Source organism: Ambystoma mexicanum, chromosome 11 (assembly GCF_040938575.1).
Source record: "Ambystoma mexicanum isolate Mex_15411 chromosome 11, UKY_AmexF1_1, whole genome shotgun sequence".
Classification (NCBI taxonomy): domain Eukaryota; kingdom Metazoa; phylum Chordata; class Amphibia; order Caudata; family Ambystomatidae; genus Ambystoma; species Ambystoma mexicanum.
In genome coordinates this window covers 170,939,737-170,964,237 of record NC_090934.1, presented here as the reverse complement: position 1 = coordinate 170,964,237, position 24,501 = coordinate 170,939,737, and the positions used below count along the sequence as shown (strand labels likewise).

Sequence of the window (24,501 nt, the reverse complement as noted above, 5' to 3'; positions counted from 1 at the left end):
CTGGTGCCGGTGGCACTGGCATTGATGGGCACCACTGGAAGGGGAGGTTTCCCCAATGGAGATCTGGAGGCGCTGGCGGAGGGGTTGCAAAGAAGCCCTCCAGCTGTGTGCCCACCTTATGAAGATGACCAGCCTCTGCAGGAGGGCCAGCCTGTGGGAAGCAATCAGGGGCCAGATAGTGGCTGCCCCCACTCTCCACCCAGCGCATCATCATCATCATGAACCATATCCAGAAGCGGTTCGTGCTGGCTCCACTCTCTTGTGGCAGCGCACCAGAGGGCGAGCGGGCTCTGTGACCATGGGAGCAAAGGGTCATGTTATTCATTGACAGTCTGTAGTGTGTGAAGGGAGCGGGTTCGGGTGGCACGTGCTATCCCTGGAATCTGATTGGCCACCCCAGGTGCCACACCATTATCCTTAACTATGATCAATATGTGTGTGTGTGCATTCGTACTTGATGCCACCCCTGCATAAGGCAGTGCCCCACTTGGCCACCCCAGTCAAGAGAGTCTGCACACAACACTGTTGACAGTGGTGGTTTCTCAGGGATTGGCCATCAGCAGGTGGGAGCAGAAATGTCTACTGCTGGAGGTGAGTAAAATCCATATATATTTCACACCCAATAGTCAACCTGATATGCCCATGTTTGCATCTGAACACATGCTGTATGGAGAGTAAATCATCAGTCATGCCCAACACAGCCCTGAACTGAAAGCACATGTTCCATCAACCCTATCATACATCATACATGTGCACCCATCACATGTCTGGGACATGTTGTGCCAAACAGACTCATTTTAAGGTATACCATGGGCCTCATTACGACCCAGGCGGTAAGTATTGAACATTACCGGCATGGCGTAATGAACGTTTACGCCGTGGCCCGATGGCGTAAAGAGCGGCACATTCCGACCCATCGCGCACGAGCATTACGCCATGCTGGTAATGTAAATTACGCCATGGCGCAAATGACCCTAAAATGGCCCCTACCGGCAAGGTGCACTACCGCCACCCATCATAGCGGCGACCGTAGTGAGCGGTCACCGTAATTAGCGGTCACCGCAGTCAGCGGTGACCGTAAATAAGCGGAACCGGAAGTAGCGTCATCGCGGCGGAACGGGAAAGAGCACGGCGGCCATCTTTAAAAACACAATCCATTGCCATCCTCCCCAACCATTCCACATCTGACCCTGAGACCTGTCCAAACCCATAACCCACCAAATTACCAAACTGAAAATGCCCAAAGTTGTTAAGAAAGCATGCGACCGGCAGCGCCAGGACCGCTTCTCCCGGGAGGAACTAACCATGCTTGCCGAGACCCTCCAGGACAATGCTGCGGTGGTCTTCTCTACGCAAATGTCCAGGATGGCAATAGCCAAAAAGAAGGCCATATGGTCCCTGGTGGCACAGCGTGTCAGTGCGGTGGGGAGCGTACCCCGCAACACACAGCAGTGCAGAAAGCGCTGGGACGACCTCAGGCTCCGCATCAGGAGCATCCTCTCGGCGAATAGGAACCTGGGCACGGCAACCGGGGGTGGATGTGATTCCCCCATCAAATTGCAAGCATGGGAGGAAATATGTGCATCCACCATTGGAATGGAGAGCATACAAGGAGGCGGAGGGATGGAGAGAGGAGTCCCGACATCAGGAGATGCAGGTAGGTGGCTCCAATCAAGCCTTGCAAAAATCACCAAAGTCCAATCATGTGAGGTACTATGTTGCCCCATAGTGCAAATGCAACACATCAGCAGGAGACTGGCCACAGACACATCCGAAATCCACCCTGTACACATGCATCATGCACACCCTAACTGCCGGCCCCCACATACCACCATGCTACTTCCGCACAAAAGGCAGACAACCTGTATGACCCTGCCTCAAATGTGCAGCATGTACCTACTGCTAAGATGTCATTTGTCACAATGCACGCACAATGTCCGCAGACCCATCAATAACACTCTCCCTCCTTTGCTCCACCACAGGCTCTGATTCAGACCTCCAAGATGAGGACACCACTGCCTCCACAGCCACCAGGAGGGCCAGGGCAACTGTGCCTAGGCCGCAAGCCTCCACCTCTGCCGTCCCGAGGATGACACCCCAGTAGCCACAAACCCTGCCAGGGGAAGAGGACAGGGCACTGACAGCCACCACAACTGTCACCACAGAACCAGCAGCAGCAGCGCACATGACACACATCGTGCCCACCGAAGGGACAGGCTCTGCTGCAAGCAGCACCCTTGGTGAAATTGCTGCCATAGCAGCATCCTCCGACAGTGAGGCACGGAGCATCGAGGAGATTGATGATGGAAGCCCCGCTGCCCACCCACATTCCCGCTACACATCCCTAAGCCCCCTGCAGGCGGATGCCACACAGGGGCAGATGGAGGCCGAGGATTGGCAAGCCACCCCATCCCCGCTGCCGGAGGTGAGCAGCCCAATGGGCATGCCAATGCCATTGGCCATGAGCCAGAGGAACCAGCAGACCCTGGATGATATTGTCACCCGGCAGCAGCAGCTATCCACCCTGCTCAATGAACACGTTGCAGAGTGTGTGGGGGCAAGGGATGCCATGGAGAAATGCGCAGACAGAGTCACGGCTGCCATTGAGTCCTCCACGAAGGACATCTGCACAGAACTCGCCGCTGTGCGGCACGTCCTCTCAGAACAGGTGCAGACCATTCGGGAGAGCCGTTCAAATGTGCAGCCAGGACCCTCCTCGTCTGCCAGCTCTGCACAGAGCAGCCCCATCCGCAGATCAGGGAGGAACCTGCGCAGCACGGGCAGGGGTGCCCCGGGGGCCAGGGGAGGGGACTGTCATTAGTGCCCGGACAGTGGAGAAGAACTACATCACACACTGCTGCACAGACCCACACTTTCGTAGGGATCCCAGGGGGGAGGGGGGAGTGGGTGTGTTGGGGTGTTCAGGGGGAGGGGGAAGGGGGGAGTGGGTGTGTTGGGGTGTTCAGGGGGGAGGGGGAAGTGGTTGTGTTGGGGTGTTCAGGGGGAGGGGGGAGTGGGTGTGTTGCGGTGTTCATGGGGGAGGGGGGCGGGAGGAGTTGGTGTGTCATACCTTTTCACTATTATAATACACTTTATTGTTTAGCACAAATCCAATGTGTGGACATTGCTCATTGCGTATGTGTGCTTTATTGTTGTACAGTCCACAGTGTGCATGTCCCAGACACACACAGTGCCCCAAGTGCCGTCTCCATGTTACACACACCCGCCGTGTGTGCTAGAAGCATTGGTCAATGAGATTCTGATGCATTTCACGCCCCTCCTGTGCATCGCTGCCTCCTTGAGGTGCTGCCACAACCCCACCCTCCTCATCGTCAGGTGGTTGCAGTTCTGCGTCAGGCGGCAGGGGCACATTTCGTCTGATGCACATATTGTGTAGCATGACACATGCCATGACGATCTTCGCAACCTTCTCATGGCGGTACAGGAGTGCCCCGCCAGACCTGCTGATGCAGCGGAAACGTGCCTTCAGTAGGCTGAAAGCCTGCTCAATCACCACACGGGTACGTGCATGGGCACGGTTGTAGTCCTCCTCATGCTGGTTCTGTGGGTTCCGGACTGGTGTAAGAATCCACCTCTTCAGGGGATAGCCTGCATCACCTGTATGTGGGCGACAATGTATGTGTCAGGGATGGAATTGATTTATGAACATGACGTGCCACCATGCCTTGCATTCAACTGTTACTTTGCACCACTTTTAGTTGCGCTAATGGATTCACACTATGCAACCGGTATATGTTCATGGCTCTCATGTACTGTTTTGCATGCCAAAACATAATGCATGCAGGGGGGGCAAGTGACTTGTGAGTGCCCATCCACTGTGTACGTTCAGGCCGTATCTTTAGGTGACCTGGCACGTGTCCTGTGAGGTTAACGCTCACATGATCACAACATTGCTGTCTGCCTCATTATGACCCCAGTGAACAATACTGATGTCAATAGGGACAGTTTGTGGGCCTTGCTGTCTGTGTTGTGGTGCATTGATGTTCCAGTCCATCATGTGCCTCCTTTGGGCACAGTTATGGGGGACAGGCCTTTCAGTTGATGGTGTTTGGTGACGTGCATGTAGGTGCATTTCGTTGGAGTCAATGTGGTCACATTTTGTACAATGCACTTGAAGATGGTTGTGTCATGGTTGGGACACACCTTCATTCACATGTTAGGGCTGCTTAGGTCAGGCATCACATATACAGGTGTCAGATGACGTAAGTGCTGCCTCAGGGTATGATCTGGCTACTGCTAGTCGCAGCCAGGTGAAGTATGCATCATTCCCCCCCCTTTCTGCCAGGTGAAGTATGCATCATTCCCCCCCCCTCTTTCTGCCAGGTGAAGTATGCATCATTCCCCCCCCTTTCTGCCAGGTGAAGTATGCATCATTCCCCCCCCCCTTTCTGCCAGGTGAAGTATGCATCACCCCCCCCCCCTTTTCTGCCAGGTGAAGTATGCATCACCCCCCCCCCCTTTTCTGCCAGGTGAAGTATGCATCATCCCCCCCCCCCTTTCTGCCAGGTGAAGTATGCATTGGTACGTCGATCACCTACCCACTTCTCATTTCCATGCTCATGACATGAGACTCACCGAGTAGCCAGGATCTTGGCCCTGCATGTCGCTCCATGTAGCGTGGTATTGTGGAGTTACGCAGGACCATTGAATCATGGGTTGATCCGGGGAATCGGGCACAACAATGTGTGAAGATCCTGTTGGAGTCACAGACCATTTGCACGTTGATTGAGTGAAATAGTTTACGGTTGCGGTACGGTACCTCCATGGCACGTGGGACCGTAAATTCCACATGGGTGCAGTCGATGGCACCAATGCAACCAGGTGTGCCAGCTAGTGCATGGAAACCCACTTTGGTGTTAGCAATCTCCTGGGCAGACCGTGGCAATGAGATGTGGTCATCTGTGTGCTTGAGGAGGGCATCCAGCACTTGGATCAGTGTATGTGAGAATAATGGTTGTGATATGCCATGCAAGTGCCCCACTGTGTGCTGGTAGGTGCCTGTGGCCAGGAAGTGGAGCACGGACACTACCTTCAGTGGGGGGGGGGGATGGCGGTGGGTGTTTCAATCATGCTGACGATGTCGTTGTGTATCATGTCCATATGGTGGTGATGGTGTCCCGGTCCAGTCGGTACAGGGTGTGGATCTGCTCAGCGGTGAGGGTGAATGGACTGGCTCTGATGCGTGGGATTGGGGGCTGCCTGCGTGGTGCCACTGGCTGTGCTGGTGGGGCTTGCTGGCCCTGCCTTGCCCTCCTTCTCCCCCTGCGTCTCCTCTGTGCAGCCTCTTGTTGTTGTTGTTGTTGTTGTTGTTGTTGTATTTGCAGTTGTAGCACTTGCATTGCTATCAGGTCCTCCAGCCCCAACATTGCTAGTCTTATTGGTATCATTTTGGAGTGTGAGTGGGTGTGGGAAGGGGTTGGGTGTGGTCTTTTTGTACTTCCTGAGTCTGTATTGCCTCCACCTGTGCTGATTCGGTGCACCTGTGGCAGCTGGATTCACTTTACATGGCCCTTTACGGTTGGTTCGCGATGACGTAATTAGCACCATGGCGGTAAGGTACTTAACGGGCTGGGTGATGGCGTTAGGTGCATGTCCGCTTGGGTCGGCATTCCCGTACCTTTGCGCCATGCCGGTAATTACGGTGTGGGATCTTGCGTGCGCGCATCCTTGGTGCAGTTAGCGGCAGCGTTAACTACGATGCCGCTAATGGCATCGTAGTTAACGGTCACGGCTCATGATCGGACCTAGCGGAAAACGATGGCAGTAATCATTTACCACCATCGTTTTTCACTTAGCGCCTGGGTCATAATGAGGCCCCATGAGTCTCAGAATGTGCTGTGAAATGCTCACTAAATGATTACCTGCCTGCAAAGCACAGCTCCCCTAACCCTCACCAGCCACCAACCTATCACCCTGGCCGCACAAAATGGATTACCCATGTTACAAACTCAACAGGCAAAAAGCACGCAAGCTTGGGAGTATGTTTACTGTTCATCATTTGCAATGTCACATGCTACTTGCCCTGGTACCCTCCCTCTCATACAGCACTGGTGTAACATACGCATCCAGATGTGCCACTGCTAATCCTTTCTTTTGTAAAGATCCAGGCCACCAGCAATGAAGTGAAGTCGAAAAAACCTGATCACCCGTATTGTCAATAAATCCAATAAGTCATAGATCATGGTTTCCAGGTGCATAGTCCTAAATGTGCACATCCTCTGAGATATCTCCAAGATATGCCATGTGTGTGAGGCAGGTCTACAACCATCACAGTAAACCCACTCCATGCCATTTACATGTGCAATGGTTGCCACAAAAGATGCCAATAGTGACACAGAGCAGACAAGCTGTGGCCGCCAGCTGCGGTGCCCACCACCACCACCAGGACTGTTCCCAATCCCACAGCAGCCATCACCATCTCAACAGTGGTCATAGGCACCCGCATCTCATCTGCTGTCACCACTCCCGTGGTTGTGAACATCTGCCCTGCCTCTGCTTCTGTCTCTTCCCCCCACCCCTGTGGGATCATTAGAGGCAGGTGGGCAAGAACCTCATTACCATCCGCTACCAGTCCTGGTAGCCATTTCCCAAGGAGTTCCTACCCACATCCACCCCAGTCATGTATCTCCTCCAGTTTCCGCCCCACTGTCAGTATCTGAAGAGGGTCTCATTGTTGAGCCATGAGAGGCTGTGCCAGTGGCATGGATGGTGGAGGAGTAAGTGCATGCAGGTAACTTGCACCATCCACGGGGGCAGGACTCCCTGGATAAATCCCAATGACATCACCACAATGACACACGTTACACCACTAATGATGTTGATGAGGCTTATCCTGTAGATACTGCTGGTACTGGCTGGAAGCCTTCCCGTGGCACACCAACACTCCCAGGAGGGTCTGGAAAGCTGGACAGAAAACAGGTGACTTATAATGATTTGTTTAAGTTTATTCGGAAACTTAAATTAAAAAAATGTTTTGCTACACAAGTACGGACTTATATACCTTCACCACCAACACCTATTCCGTCTCCCATTTCCCTTCAAACCTTATTCACCACACATGTACTCATGACTTTAGATGATGCAATATCCAATACTCCAACAAGCGTCACAGATGTGCTTAAAGAACTTGACATTGCGCAGCAAAATGTGTGTATCAAGGAACTGTCACAGAAATCTAAATTTTCGCCAACATTTCCACCAGATAACATTATAGATACATTTTATCAGGCGGTGTTAAATGATATTCATCATTTGGAAGACTCTATTTCCGTACGCAAATCTAAAGTGAATTGGAATTTGAATAAACTTGAAAAAGATGCAATTTATCATTTGTCTTGTAAAAATGATTTGATTATCAAAGAGGCTGACAAAGGTGACAATGTGGTCATAATGAATAGGTGTTACTACATTGCTATGGGTATGCATCATTTAGATTCGGCAGAGTGCTATTTAATCATTCCGCATAACCGCTTACATTCTATTCATGAAAGGGCCAATGCACTTATTTTGAAATGGCATAAATCAGGTCTCCTAACGGACGTTGAAAGGAATTTCCTCACAGTTGATGGGCCTATCATGCCCACTGTATATTTTCTTCCGAAAATCCACAAAGCATTTTCAGATATACCAGAGGGGAGACCGATAGTCAGTGGAGGGGGTGGGATACTGGAGCCAATATCCATTTACATTAATGTATTTTTACTACCTGAGGTATTGCAGACCCCACCATTTATCAGAGATACTATGCTCATTTTGGAAATGTTAGATCAACTTAAATTTGACCAAGACTGTTGGTTGGTTACCTTAGACGTCAAAGCTTTGTATACCTCAATAGCTCATCCTAAAGCATTACAATGTGTTGATTTTTTGTTTCGTGATTTCTCTGCTTCTTATTTTGAGCATTTAGAAATGGTTAAGGAATTACTACTATTTACTTTTCAAAACAATGTTTTTGTTTTTAATCAGATGTACTTTCAGCAATTGATTGGCATAGCCATGGGCGCAAGCTTCGCACCTGCTCTGGTGAACGCTTTCATGCATCATTTTGAGCAGAAATGTGTATTCTCTAAATCTATATATTCACCTTTTATATATTTGTGGAAACGTTACATCGATGATGTTATTTTAGTGTGGACAGGCACAAATGATCTCCTTGTTGAATTTGTCTCCTGTTTAAATGATAATAATTGGGGATTACAATTTACCTCGACTTTCAGTCAATCCCATATTGACTTTTTGGACCTTTCCATAGATCTAACCCCTGACGGTCCATTTACCAAAACTTTTCGAAAATCTACTTCAGTGAATGCCACGTTACATGCAAAATCATGCCATAAAAACATGTCATTGTTAATATCCCCAAAGGGGAATTTATTCGTGCTAAGAGAAATTGCTCCCAACCAGCTGACTATGAACAAAGATGTGCTCTTATTAAATCTCGGTTTTTGAATAGAGGATACCATAAGAAGTGTGTTGAACAAGCATCAGCTACAGTACGTCAGGTCAAGAGAGCTGATTTATTGGTGCCGAAAATCCGGACTAAATCGTCATATTCTGAGAATATCAGGTTTATTACAAGATATAATTCTGATAGTCATAATATTCATACCATTCTAAGTAAACATTGGCATTTGTTACATCTCAACAAAGATATTTCAAATTGGTTGGATACTAATGTTAGTGTGACTTATAGCAAAGGTACATCCCTCAAAAATCAATTGAGTCCATCATTCATGAGCCCGTTACCTACTCCCAAGACTTGGCTTAATTCCGCCAGAGTTCTTGGGTTTCATAAATGAGGTGGCTGTAATATGTGTAACTTTACATTTGAAACATCTTCAGTTTCATTTGGGCTACGGGGCAATCATGAAATCAAGTCTTTCATCAACTGTAATTCCAAGTTCATTGTGTATTGCATTATTTGCACCTGTGGCCTTAAAAATATAGGGAGCACTATTCGCCCACTCAAAATTAGTATTTGAGAACATCTGGCCACTATTGGGAGCCACGATGCCAAATACCCTCTTGCCTACCATTGGCAAAAATCCCATCAAATGGATTGTAAAAATGATATTCGGTTTGTGGGGTTGTGCAAAGTCACATTGCCCCCACGGGGTGGCAACCTCACATTAAAATTAAGACATTTAGAGATCAAACTAATCTGCAAATATCGTACAGTTTCCGTAGGACTTAATTCGGATCATGAGTTTGCCACCTTTTTATAACTCACTTTTCATTTATGAGGTTTGACAAATGCCTTTAAATTTCTTAAATTGTTCTATTGGGGTGATCTCTCCCCGTCATCTTAATTTTGCTCAATGTGCATTTTATATTGCAATACTAGGCAATGTGCCTTTATGCTGTATGTTGATCAGTAGCAGCGCACTCAGGCCCCGGATGGGCCTCTTTAGTTTATTATATACGATGGTCCATTCAAATGTTACTTTAATTATCAATGACCTGCTGAGGCTAGGCAACATTTCAACTAATTAATCCTTCTTTTTATAACAATTTTTCGAGTTACTCATGGCCATTCATCTTTGGATAACACTGGTTTACTTAATTCAGGTTTATTTATTAAATTGTTTAAATTGTGCTAATGGACCTTTCCCTTTAAGTCAGGCAACTTTGAAGGCGTGTTTGGTTCACCCAACATGGCGGTCCTTTTCTCCTTTTCATGTTTACCTCACTTGGCTGACCATACATTGTGCTGCTTAGCATTTCAGTATAATTAGTCCTACTTTTCTTTCGTGCACTGTGCAAGCCCAATGTGAGCAGACTGAAACGTACGCTGACCACGGTAGGTTTGTTTATTTTGTTCTCCCCACGTTGTAGTTTTAAAACCCAATTGACTGGCTATGTGGTTAACTGCTTGGAAAGCATTTACATTGACATAAAATTACGTGTCAATTGAGTTAATTAAATGGTTACTTTAGTTGTTTTTGCAAAACTACTCGGGAATCAATTATATATTTTTGTAGTTTTAAAACCCAATTGACTGGCTATGTGGTTAACTGCTCGGAATTCATTTACATTGACATATAATTACGCGTCAATCGAGTTAATGAAATGGTTACTTTGGTTGTTTTTGGCAAATTACTCGGGAAACAATTATATATATTTTTACAGAATTACGAGTTAATTGAGTTAATTATTTTTATTGTTTCTGGAACACTAATTCGTTATTTATTTTCCTTCTCCTTGTTGTTTTGGTTTAATTAGCTTTCCGCAATTGCGAGGCGAATTGAGGTATGTGTTATTGGCACTATTATGGTGCGTGTTAAACGTAATAAATTTTATTCTTGGCCTTTCAGTAAAGAATTACATTTTTACTTACAGAATTATATATGGCATTGTCCTACTTTAAACATGGAGCACTAATTGCTGTAACCTAAGGTATTGACCTTTTCAATTCAGTATACATTACAGTCTTTATTTCAAGACTCAGTTTACCAGACGGAACTTGATTGCGCTGCTATGACCAACTTATGTCTCTAAAGTTGTGTTTCTTTCTCTTTCTTTATTTGTTTGTCTGTTACACGGACTACTAAGAATGAAATTGGATAATTTGTGGTAACCTACTCTTTATTTATTTTTTACTTGTATTACATGTAATGTACATGTGTTATTTTTGGTTGCATCGCGTCCTGGACTTATGTCGCTTAACTTGTGCCTATGTGTTGTTTTTTATGTAACATTCTTTGCACATAACATATATGTGTACGCTATATTATTTAATGCGCATGGTAATGTTGTATAATGTAATTTTAGCCTCTGATGAAAAGCTGTACACAGCTTGAAACACGTGTCAGGCTGCTATTTTTTGCACAAACAATAAATTTCAACTTCTTGGCGCAGTGAGACGGGGAATCATCTCGTTTTTCTTCAATTTCTACAGTGGATGTGTATTGGCAGTACACCCACATAGCCCAGATACCCGCAGCCGTGATGTTTGATCCTTCTAATTACTGTACAAGCGCTGTGGACTTGTGACTTTCTCTGCCATATTTAAAAGTTTAACATTGTTTGAAAAACGCATTTTTAAGGTATGTTTGAGGTCGATATTCAATGAAAAAAATTCTATGGATATTCATTTCAATGGAAATGCATTTCAATGAATACATTTCGATGGAAAACGATCCTCTGAATCTTTTTTCGATGACACAACTGTATACCATTGCTTTTTTATGGAGATAGGATGCTTCCTCACTCATCCTATCTCAGAGCCCCCTGTTATGCAATCTTCCAAATCTCCTTTTCGCAACCCTTTCTCCCCCCTCTCACTACCCTTTCCTTCTCTCCCTCCTTCTCTCCTTTTCCCTCCTAATGCCCTGCCCTTTCCCCTATCCCCCCGGCACCCCTCCTGTCGCACTCAACGCCCTAATCTCCTTTACCCCCCTATCGTCCACCACTCCAGCCACATGAACATGGCACTCTGGAATGCCAGATCCATCTGCAACAAAGCCACAGCAGTTCTTGACCTATTCTTTCGCCTCAACCTCCACTTTCTATGCTTAACTGAAACCTGGATCCCCCCATAACACTTCTGTCCCCGCTTCCTTAACCACCTCCTCCTCCTCCTCCTCCTTTTCTCATACCCCTCGTCCCTACCGGCCGTAGCGGAGGTGTTGGCCTCCTCTACCTCCCCAAGTTCATCTCCTCCCCCTCCTCTCCATTTCTCCCTTCCTTCCTTCCTTTGAATTCCTTTACAAATCTTTCTCCTCTCCCCACCCTATCTCTCTCCTGATTATCTATCGTCCCCCTGGCCCTCTTTCTTCCTTCTACGAAGACCTGGATCCCCCTCCTCTTGCTTATCTCTCCCTCACCCTCTCCTCTGTCACTCCTTGGTGATTTTAATCTTCATCTCCCTTCCCCCCTTCAAACTTCTCCCCTCTTCTCTATCCTTGATTCCTACCTCCTTTCCCCTCTCCCTTCCTCTCCTACCCACTCCTCTGGCTCCACCCTCGACCTCATCTTCAACTCTTCCTACCCCCCTTCCACTGTCTCCACCCTTCCTGTCTAACTCTCTGATCGTGCATTACTCTCTTTTTCCCTTTCTCCTCTCCCTCACTCATCCTCTCCTAACCCCTCCCCTCCAATCTACTCACGGCGTGACTTCCGCAACTTTGACCCCTCTGTCTTTATTGACACTTGCTCTTCTTTTCTCCCATCTCTCCATGACTTCTCCTCATTATTTGCAAATGATGCTCTATCCTCCCTTTCCTCTGCCATTTCATCCTCTCTTGATCAACTCTATCCCCTTTCTCTCTTCCGACCAAACCAGAAACCCTCTCAACCTTGGCTCACTCCTCAACTCCTCTCTATAAGGCACCTTCTCAGACGTCTCGGCTCAAATCTCCTTCGCTCTCTAACCGAACCTCTTACTTCTCTTACCATGCTATCTATGACTCTTTTCTGGCCTCAGCCAAATCCTCTTACTACTCTAACCTACTCCAATCCCAAGCGACTCACCCTCGCCGTATCTTCAAAACTCTCACTCGACTCCTCTCTCCCCCTACTCCTGATCCCTCCTCCAATTCTTCACTCTCTCCTTCTGACTTCGCTAACTACTTCTCCTCCATGATTGTTACTCTTTGGCAAAAAATACACACCCCCCTCTGATTTCCCTTCTTCTCCTCCTCCCCCTCCCTCTTCCTGCATGTCCATCTTCTCTCCTGTCTCCCCTTCTGAAGTCTCCACCCTCCTATCTAAAGCCCACGCCACGTCCGCTCCAACTGACCCTCTCCCTTCTCATTCCTAAGATTTACCCTCTTCTTGTCCCCTATCGCACCTCCTTCTTCAACATCTGTCTCTCCTCAGCTACCTTTCCCTCTGCTTTCAAGCATGCTACGATCATCCCTATTCTAAAGAAACCTTCCGCTGATCCACTTCTCACCTCGAACTTCAGACCTATCTCTCTTCTCCCATTCCTCTCCAAGCTTCTCGAGCGCCTTGCCTACTCTCAACTCTCATACTTTGTCACTAATTCCTCTCTCTTAACACTCTACCAATCTGGCTTCCGTCCTAAACACTCCAGTGAAACTGCTCTCACCTCTATTCTTAACTCCCTTCTTACAGCCCGCCATGCCAAACAATCCTCTATCCTTATTCTCCTTTATCTCTCGGCAGGCTTTGACTCTGTTGATCACCCCCTCCTTCTTCATACTCTCTCCTCCTTTGGCTTCAAAGGCTCTGTTCTCAATTGCTTATCCTCTTACCTCTCTTCCCACTCCTTTACTGTCTCCTGGGGTGGTCGGTCCTCTCCTAACTCTCCTCTTGATTATGGCGTACCCCAAGGCTCGGTACTTGGGCCTTTCCTCTTCTCTCTTTACACCTCCCTCATTGCTCCTACCATCTCCTCGTTTGGCATCTCCCACCACTTCTATGCCGACGACACTCAACTCTCCTCTCTTTCTCCTCCTTCTCATCTGACCTCCACCTACAACTCTCTTCCTGCCTCACTGCCATTAAGAACTGGATGTCTTCCCGCTTTCTCTCTCTCAACAACAACAAGACAGAAGTCGTATTCTTTCCCTCTAACTCTCTTCCCCCATCTCCTCCCCCTTTCATTCACTTTCCTCCCTCCAACCTTCCTATCTCTCTTCAAGCTCGTAATTTAGACGTTCTCTTTGACTCCTCTCTCTCCTTCTCCCAACACATCTCCCTCACTTCTCGCACCTGTCGCTTCCACCTCTTCAATATTCGCAAAATTAGTCCCTTTCTCACTTTCCACGCTACCAAACTCTTAATCTCCTCCCTCATCTTCTCCCGCCTCTTCTAATGCTCTTCCTTACTCTTTGGACTTCCTGCTTCTCACCTTGCCCCTCTTAAATCTATCTACCACTCTGCTGTTCGCATCCTCTGTCTCCTTACCTCCCGTGACTCTATCTCTACCTCTCTCTCCTACCTTGGTTGGCTTCCTTTTCACTCTCAACTTAAATTTCAATTTCTCTGCCTCGTCTTCAAATCTCTCCATGGTCTCGCACCCCCTTATCTCTCCTCCCTTCTCTCCTTCTACTCCCCCTCTCGTTCCCTTCGGTCCGCTGACCACTTCCTTCTCACCGCACCCCCACCCCCAGTGCCTCCTCCCGTTTTTTCTCCTTCCAACTCCTAGCACCTCTACACTGGAACTCCCTTCCTCTTACTATCCGTTCTTCCCCCACCTTCACTTCATTCCGCACTTCCCTTAAATCTCTCCTTCTCCATTCTCCTCCCTGAAACCCCTTCCCCTTCTGCTTTCCCCCTCCTCACTCTTTTCCCCTGACTTTCTCTCCCCTCCCTCTCCTGCCTCCCCTCTTCCACCCATGCCCTTTCCCCCTCCTTCTCCTCTCTTCCACTCCCCCCCTATCCAGTCCCATCTCCCTTTCCTCCCTTTCCCCTTCAGTCAATTGCTCTTCACACTGTTTTATTGTTCGATTGATTCATATTGTAATTGCTTCAACTGTTATTACATTTATATTTTATGTATTATGTTGTTCCACTGTACAGCGCTTTGGCGTAAGGCGCTTTATAATAATAAATACAAATACAAATACATTATGTGCTTCTTGGGCTCTGGCGTTTAATTCACTTTTCTATGTGAATGTGTTCACCTGGAATGTGTTTGGTGTCACCTGTCAGTCACTGGTTTAAGGTCTTGCTTGTTGCTTTATAGCTCTACCTTCCTCCTCTTTCATGTGTCTGCCATTAGTTTATATGCACATGGTCTGGGGTTTTGAGTACCATGGTGTGTGCAATTTGTGAATTGTCATTATTGGTGTCCTGTGTAGATGGGTAATTCAATTTTGGAACATGCCCTTGTATGCAGCATTTATTTCTGCACTCATTTTGGCCCTGAGGCAACTTTTTTTACTACAGCTGGGAGCCATTGTCACCATTCTGGAGCTGGAGTTAGAACTGTGAGTTATGGGATTGCCAACTCACAATTAAGTGGAAAAGACCCAATGCTGGTATGTCTAAAAGTCTGAATGCTGTATTTCTTTTATTGGAGACTGGAAATTGGAGACGATGGAGCACGGTCCTTAGATGCGGGGTGTGTTCCTGTGAGGTGTGAGAAAACACCAGAATGTCGTCGAGATAAACAAGGGTGTTAATGAACAGCAAATCCAAAAATAGACGGTCCATGAAGCGCTGGAATATAGCCGGTGCATTGACCAATCCAAACGGCATGACCCTATACTCGTATAGACCAAAGGGAGTTCTGAACGCTTTCTTCCATTCATCCCCTTCCCGAATGCGGAGGAGATGGTAGGAACTCCGCAGATCTAATTTCGAGAAGACAGATGCGCCCTGAAATGAGGGGCATCGGGTAACGATCCCGAATGGTGACCTTATTCAAGCCCTGATAGTCTATACAAGGTCTTAGTTCATACGAATCTCATTTGGGTATAAAAAATAGCGACGCTCCCGCTGGGGATCTTGAATGTTGTATGAGTCCATTTGTCAGATATGAGTCCAAATAGGTTCGTAAGACCTTCTTCTCCATCAAGGATAAGGAAAACATGCGCCCGAATGGTACCAACGCTCCTGGCACAAGCTCTATGGCGCAATCTTCTGGACGGTGCAGAGACAGGTCCAAGACGGGGTTGTCACTGAATACTTCTTGATAGTCTGATAGTTCAGGGGGAATATAACATACATCACAACCATCCTTATGTTCTGGGGTAAGGATTGCGACAGACTCTCCTTGCGGTTGTGAAAGTCAATTCTGCTTACAAAATGCTGATCCGAAAGCCATGGTGTTTTGGGTCCAATCGACGATCGGATTATGTTTCCTCAACCAAGGAATACCAAGGATTATCGGAAAATGGGCGGCTCGGATGAGATCAAACTGTAGCTTTTCTGAATGCTGAAGAATTCTCACAGTTAGGGATTCAGTAGAGTGGGCAATAGGGCCAGAAGAAAGGGGGGATCTGTCGATTCCTTCTACCTTTTGGGTGTCTTCTCGCTGCAGAAGGGAGAGACCTTGTTTGTGAGCCCAAATGGTATCCATGAACACCCCTGCAGCCCGACAATCAAGGAGGGCCATGGTAGTGAGTACTGCGTGTCGAGTCTCCAACTGAATCTTAACCACCATCAGGCGTTAGTCCATAGTTGCTGCTTGAGATGCCACTGTCACTGTAACATAGGGACTGGGAGTTACCATTAGGTCCGAGGTCGATCGTTTCCTGGGTGGTATATCAGAAGAGTTACGGAGAAGATGGGCGCTGGAACCGCAATACATACAAAGTCCTGTGTCTCTGCGTTGTCTTCTTTCTTCAGGCTTCAAGGGTGCCCGCGCAGACCCAATCTGCATGGGTTCTTCCTTATTGCTTGGGGATGGCATAGAAGTCAAAGAGGAGGTTCCAAGAGGTTCCAAGAGGATGGGTGACTGGGGTCTTTTGTTTCCTTCTTTCTGCCCTCCGTTCACTCAGACGGTACTCTATCTGCAGCACGATTGACAGGGTTGTTGGGCGAGCTTTGCATGCTAGCTCGTCCTTTATTTCTTCCCTCATGCCACAGTGGAATATAGTATACTGGGCTTGTTCTGGCCACCCCGCCTCTGTAGCCAGACGTTTGAAGATGGAAATATAGGAAAGTAAATCGCTGGTCCGTGCTGAAGGTTGAGGAGCTCCTCAGCAGCTACGTGAGTGATTTCAGGCTGCTCAAAAGTCTGTCTGAGTAGTGACAAAAAGGTCCCATGGTCTCGGATTATCGGATTGTTGTTTGTTATCAGTGGAGTAGCCCAAGCCAGGTCATTTCAAGTCATGTTTGACACCATGAACCCCACCTTAGTATGGTCATTGGAATAGGTTTGAGGGTGAAAGGCAAAGTAAATGGAACAGGCTTCCAGGAACTCTTTCAGACGCTTAGGGGTACCGTCAAACTTGCCCGAGGGTAATGCCATGGGAGGCAGGTCAGACTCTCAGGGTTCACGATTAGTAACCATCTGTCTCAGGGCGGCATTTTCGCCTTAACATTCTGTAACTCCACATTCATAGCCTGGACTGCTGTTACCAACTCCTGAAGTTGCTCTGGGGTAGCCATAGGTTATTTTATGCATTGCAAACTATCAAGATCTGCCACCTCGGACCCCGATTCCTGGTCACTCCACGCCCCTTCCTCCTCACCTGTGGTTTCCTGGTCCAATTTTCAGCCAAACCTCTTCTTCCACAGTGCCTTTTTTTTGGAATGTAGATAGGGTCTGCCCTGGAAGGAAGCCACCCTGGCCCTTGGGTGTGTGGTCTGAGGGGCCCCTCTTCCGGAGCAAACTAGTCCAGGGGAAAAAGCCGTTAAACATAAAAAAAACTATCCGGGCTGTGTCTTGCAGTATTTCCACAGAGTGGTAAGTTGAGGGTGGAACCAGCGAAGGATGGGCCGGATGAGCCAGTGAACTCCAGAAAGACCTCCAACAATGCCGAAAATGCAGATGGTGAGGCAGAGAAGGCAAATGGAGGGCAGGAGGACAGCAAGAAAGGCAGAAGAAATGAAAGGAACAAGGGAGGTTGCCAAGAGTAGGATAGCAACACTAGCAAACGAAACAGAATGGTGGTACGGAGGCTAAGTACAGGGAGAACACAAACACAGAGAAAATACAGGAGCCAGGGGGGCATAGTACGATCACCAGAGAGAAAACTTGAGTATGTTAACTTATTCCCACTAACCCACCGTCTCTCATCTGCCTTTTTCAAAGCGGTCTGAGCGCCAGCGGACCACTTCGACGGTGATAGTGCGCGGTACAAAACAATATGCCACATTGAACGAACAAGTACGATTTAACCGGGCTTTAACGCCATGCTATTGTTATTATAATCTGGTATAAAATAATTAAAGGGTTACTTACATTATATTGGCATTTTCCATTGTCTACGCGTAATGCAGTCTCTAAATACGACTCCGTCTGTGCCAACGATCTTTCTCATAGTGATATAATATATAAAAGCGGTTTCGTTTCAGAAATTTCATCCTTATCGTCTCTTACGTTTTTGCACCCCACCTTCAAAAGAAGTCTTTTGGCACGATCCCTGTCTGTCAAGGTCAAAAAACAATAGAACCTTATAGTGCGAGTCGTGGGCCACTCCGGCACGCGGGCAAAAAATGGAAACAGCTGACCTTCACTGTGAACGAGCATAAATTCGTACTTTGCTACATTCTGTGTAACGCCATCCCTGAGAAATTGCTTTTTACACTCCATCTTTGTATATTGTCTGCGTGCTAATGAAAAAAGTTTGTTAAAGGGAGTTTATGGTTAACTTGCGCTACTAAACACCTATGAAATTCAGTAAAAAAACTTTGTTAACGGGAAGTTATGGTTAAGTTGCGCTAATAAAAACCTATGAAATTCAGTAAAAAATCTTTGTTAAAGGGACGTTATGGTTAAGTTGCGCTAATAAAAACCTATGAAATTCAATGAAAAAACTTTGTTAAAAGGGACGTTATGGTTAAGTTCCGCTACTAAAAACCTATCAAATTCAGTAAAAAAACTTTGTTAAAGGGACGTTATGGTTCAAAGTAAAACCGAAAACCCCCTGAAATTCGGCAGTTATGGTAAGATAAGCAACCATAACTCGCGCCACCGTGCACTGCTAACACTAACACCCAGGACATCAAAGATGACATCACAAATGTCATCGATGACATCACTGATGATATCACATGGCTGGCTCTCCCTTTTTTTCCTTTACTGACATATCTAAGCCACATAGTTTTCTTCAGTAACAGTCAGGAAGTAAAAATTGAAAAGGTACTATATTTGTAGACTTAGGGTCAAGTCATATCATATGAAACATATATATAGCGGAAGACACATGCTTGAAAGAGAGCAATCCTTTCTGTGCATGAAGATAATCATTAGAGTTATCAGCACTTTCTCATAGTTTTATTTTTATTACTATACCTTCCCTGTATATGCTCATATTTGTATACATTGTACTCACATTCCTTTCCTTAGGGTTCACTGACATCATTTGATACATATACATACAGTAAGTAGCAGCTTTGAAACAGAGCAATCATTTCTCTGCATAAAGATAATCAGTTAGGTTATGAACTCTTTCTGCTACTACTTCTGCTTTTTTGCTTACTTCTCTGTCCCTGTATATACTCATATTTGTATGTGTTGTTGTCTCTTTGTGTTTTGTCTGTAATAATGTAATTATGTATTAAGTTGGTTTTATTAGCTACTTATTACATGTTTCACAGTACGCAAAACTCTAATAAGAAAGCAGTTATCATTTCATTATTCTACATGGCAAGATTATGAATATTGCACCTTCAGCATGTATACTGCACACACTGCCTACGTTTCTGCATGAATTGCTTATTATACTGGATAGAACTTCATAATAGAATGCTATTTATATCAATGCATTGCTTAATGCACTAATTAGCTCATGATATTTATTCAAATGATCCTTGACACTTTTTGGTCAACATTATAAGAATCCCTCCTACATAGTTTTCATGAAAAGTAAATGCACATGTGATGTCATCAGTGATGTCATCAATGACATTTGTGATGTCATCTTTGATGTCCTGGGTGTCAGTGTTAGCAGTGCACGGTGGCGCGAGTTATGGTTGCTTATCTTACCATAACTGCCGAATTTCAGGGGTTTTCGGTTTTACTTTGAACCATAACGTCACTTTAACAAAGTTTTTTTACTGAATTTGATAGGTTTTTAGTAGCGGAACTTAACCATAACGTCCCTTTTAACAAAGTTTTTTCATTGAATATATGGTATGTGTATCCGTAGAGGCAAGCCATTCGCCCCCCTCCTCTATCTACTGTCTAAACTTTGTTCATTTGTTGAAGTTCCGCACTTTACGCCCAGTTCCGTTGTCTGAGGTAAGTTCCTCAAAGTTATCTGTGCTGTGATAGTCTCAAAACTGCAAACGCACCATGTTTGAAAAAAACCATTACACATACTCGGTAGTCTCTCGAAACACTACAACTTAAGCTGATCTAACTGGTGTATTTTCACAACTGTCTATTCGCTAATAATATAACAGAAAGATCTCCTAAAGCAAAAACTTACCTCCAGCACGACTAGACCTCCTTCCGTCCGTGTCGTCTCACGTCCGCTTCTGTTTGATGCAACCGCCGTTGCACAAAGATTTCGAACGGTGCCTCACTCGATGATTGCTTCATGCGGTAAAGGGCCTGATCACGACTTTGGCAGTAACCCTTAAATCCGGGGGTAGCGCTAATACCGCCGGATTTAAGGGTCCGCCGAATCAGGGCTTCGGCGGATTTCACCCCAGCTCTGAGCTGGGGGGAAATCCGTCAAAAATTTGCACTATTACCGCCGGCGGGAAATCCGCCAGCAGTAAGAGCGCAAAAATTACCCATTGAGGCCAATGGGGAATGGGGCATTCCCAAATGGGCTACATGGGGAATGGGGAATTACTTTACCACCGAACTCCTGATCCGGCGCTATTAGCGCCGGGGAGTTTGGCGGTAGGGCTATTACCGCCGGCAGTAATACCGCTGGCGGTAACGGCCAAGTCGTGATCAGGCCCAAAATATCGAGATAGAAAGAGCACTAGGGACGCTCCAAGCAAGCGTTTGGCTGTGTTACTCTATTTCAACAGTCAATAGACTCGCAAAGTAGCGTGCTTAAAAAATGAATGGCATATCCATAATATGGAGCACTGCTAGAGAAAAATTGCTGCATTCATCTATATTCGATGTTCAAAGTAAAGACATCATGTGTCATCAGAAATATGCTTCATATGAATGGACAACAATGGTAGATGTCGCAATATAGGAGCCTCTTCCTAAATTAACATCTAAATACATCACATACACGTATGAGCAGTATTTTAGTACTGAATAATACAGGATCAGCATTAAGAATTTAATATGGCCAAAAATAGGTTATGCCCACTTCTTAAATTGATCAAGTCATCATACAATCAACACTTCACACTTCTGTGGTAGATGGTACATTACTCTGCAACAATATCAAGCTCTTGATCTACAGAGAACCGCAATACTGTACCAGGTTGGTACCTGAGGTATGAATTATGAGAGCATTCAAAGCTGCATACTTGAGAGGCAGAACTTTCCATTATTCTGCAACAATATCACTCCCTTAATCTACAGAGTTCTGCAATACTATACCCAGTTGGTACCTGAGATATTTTAATGAGTTATGAGTGCATTCTATCCACAGAAATATTGAGGCCTTTTTTTACTGTATCTAGGCGGTATATCCAGGGCTGTTCTATTTTATGTAGAACCACCGCCATATCTCCACACCTCCTTTTTGGTTTAACACTTTGGAGTACAAACCATTTTAGATCCATCTCTGTGTGTTTGTATTGTCTAGAATTGTCCACTAGCAGCTCGTCTGCCACTCTATTGCTTATGCAGCATCTGTGTTCTCCTATGCATTGTCTTACTTCTCTTGTGGTCTTACCCACATACACTAGATTACATGGGCATAGGATTATATAAATTACATTTTTAGTCCGACAGTTCATGTGTGTTCTTAGCTTCCACCGAATTTGTCCACAGTTAAACTATAGGCGTGTTTCTGTCAAAGGACAGGACACGCAATTACCACATTTGTGGTGACCAACTATGGGCGGTAGTCCCCATTGGTTAAGAACCGGTTGTTCCCGGGTTTTCTCGATATAGGTATGTACCAAATGCTGCTTCAAGTTAGAATTTTTCTTAAAAGCAAACATAGGCTGCTGTGACAAAGTGCCCGGATGTCTAATCAGATCCCAAATGCGATTCCCTATCTTTTTTATATCATTGTTCACTGGGTTAAATGTGGTCACACACACCAGCCTGTCCTGTTTTTGTTTTGTGCGTGAAGTCAAACAGAGATCCCTGTTCGTATTGGACGCTCTTTTATAGTTGTATTTAACACGTTTTTTCAGGTAACCTCTTTCTAGGCCTCACTTTTTCAAGACATGTGCATGTTTATTAAATTCATCCCATGTGGTGCAGTTTCTACGAATTCATAGAAAATGCCGTAGAGCAGATTTTGATGCAAACTCGCTGGATGAAAACTGGAGAAGTGGAGAAGTGTGTTTTACAGGGAACAGCAGACAGTGCAGAAGGAATAGAAACTCCATTAACATAAAGGAGGTCCTTTTCTTAGAAGAGTATGTGTAAAAACGGGCAAAATCGCCTTTACTCCTTCCTTTTGCACTTTGCACAAACAGTATAAAACGCACCTGCCATTTACGCACGGCAGGTGGCATGTGCAGTGCATTCCGAAAACCAGGTGTAGTGCATAGAAATACAGTGAAGTGAAACCGGGTCTGCTTGCAGGCAACTGTCACACATGCTTGCATGGGGTGTGTAAATCTGAAAGCACTAGAACATAAACTAGTTATCAGAGACGCCCGGGTGTGCAATGTCAGGTTTCATGCAATAAAACAGTCCTGGCTTTATTGCCACATCATATTGCATATGAGCTGTCCTGCATTTGTGCGATTTACAGGCGGTGCAAATTGGCTTGCACTACAAGTGCCAGGACAAATATAAAACGAATTAAAAACTCTGTTTCAGTACATGTTTAAGGAACAGGAGATCACGTGAAGTAGTGGTGTTAGGTGAGAGAAGTGGGTAGTGTGCTTCGGAAATACACGTGAGAGTGTTCACGTTCAGCGGTTACTTTGTATGCACTTTACTGTTCTGTGGCAGATGTGACAACGTGCATAGGCTTGTGTTATCAAGGTCACTTTTCATCACACGCAGCCATGGTCATAGTAACATGTAGTATTTAAAATGTTGTGAACCTACTGCTCCTCACTTTGATCCAGTGATTACTCCTTTACCTGTGACAATAGCAGCAAGCGAGGAATGTTAGTGATTTCCATTGCACTAGGGGTATTGGAATGCAAATCGCCGCACACCCCTGTTAAAAATCTACTATTTCAAGAAAACGATTTGAATCACAGCGTACACCCCCTTTCCTTTGAAGGCTCTTTAGTTTATTTCTGTAATGTCTGCTTGCTTGACATGCAAAAGCAGTTACCTTTCTTGCAGAAATCTTTGGTCACATCATGCACACCAATCGGCATGCCCTTGTCGAACAGTGACGACGAGCAGTTATCCTTATCACATCGTTCCTTTAGTTGTGTGTTTTGAAAGTCAAGTAGTAAAACACTGATTTTTTTAACGATGGGCTCTGAGTCAATTGAAGGAGGCAGTTGGTTCAATTGTGTCTTTCAGCTATTTGGTTGAAAGTATACAATAGCATATTCCATGTCAAAGAAGGACCTGGCCCACGCCAGCATGCAAAAGAAAACATCCTGTTGAAATAGATGTATCTCCATTTGCGTCTACCCCAAGCCCACATGTATACTTCGAAGGCCCGTGTTTACAGGGAATCCTGGCTACACCACAGTGTCTGAGGTAGGGTACTCTATCTGCAGCACGATTGACAGGGTTGTTGGGCGAGCTTTGCATGCAAGCTCGTCCTTTATTTCTTCCCTCATTCCACGGTGGAATATAGTATACTGGGCTTGTTCTGGCCACCCCGCCTCTGTAGCCAGACGTTTGAAGATGGAAATATGGGAAAGTAAATCACTGGTCCCGTGCTGAAGGTTGAGGAGCTCCTCAACAGCTACGTGAGTGATTTCAGGCTGCTCAAAAGTCTGTCTGAGTAGTGACAAAAAGGTCCCATGGTCTCGGATTATCGGATTGTTGTTTGTTATCAGTGCAGTAGCCCAAGCCAGGTCATTTCAAGTCATGTTTGATACCATGAACCCACCTTAGTATGGTCATTGGAATAGGTTTGAGGGCGAAAGGCAAAGTAAATGGAACAGGCTTCCAGGAACTCTTTCAGACGCTTAGGGGTACCGTCAAACTTGCCCGAGGGTAATGCCATGGGAGGCAGGTCAGACTCTCAGGGTTCACGATTAGTAACCATCTGTCTCAGGGCGGCATTTTCGCCTTAACATTCTGTAACTCCACATTCATAGCCTGGACTGCTGTTACCAACTCCTGAAGTTGCTCTGGGGTAGCCATAGGTTATTTTATGCATTGCAAACTATCAAGATCTGCCACCTCGGACCCCGATTCCTGGTCACTCCACTCCCCTTCCTCCTCACCTGTGGTTTCCTGGTCCAATTTTCAGCCAAACCTCTTCTTCCACAGTGCCTTTTTTTTGGAATGTAGATAGGGTCTGCCCTGGAAGGAAGCCACCCTGGCCCTTGGGTGTGTGGTCTGAGGGGCCCCTCTTCCGGAACAAACTAGTCCAGGGGAAAAAGCCGTTAAACATAAAAAAAACTATCCGTGCTGTGTCTTGCAGTATTTCCACAGAGTGGTAAGTTGAGGGTGGAACCAGCGAAGGATGGGCCGGATGAGCCAGTGAACTCCAGAAAGACCTCCAACAATGCCGAAAATGCAGATGGTAAGGCAGAGAAGGCAAATGGAGGGCAGGAGGACAGCAAGAAAGCCAGAAGAAATGAAAGGAACAAGGGAGGTTGCCAGGAGTAGGATAGCAACACTAGCAAACGAAACAGAATGGTGGTACGGAG

General features: G+C 46.1%; 1 protein-coding gene across 1 annotated transcript; it reads left to right on the top strand.

Moving 5' to 3' along the window:
- Nucleotides 1-1,236: 1,236 nt before the first annotated feature.
- LOC138504951 (myb-related transcription factor, partner of profilin-like) lies at nucleotides 1,237-2,821 on the top strand. The gene is made up of 2 exons (XM_069625335.1): nucleotides 1,237-1,657; nucleotides 2,259-2,821. Exons 1-2 carry the CDS (start codon nucleotides 1,237-1,239, stop codon nucleotides 2,819-2,821), a joined length of 984 nt encoding a protein of 327 aa, XP_069481436.1.
- The last annotated feature ends 21,680 nt before the right edge of the window (nucleotides 2,822-24,501 follow it).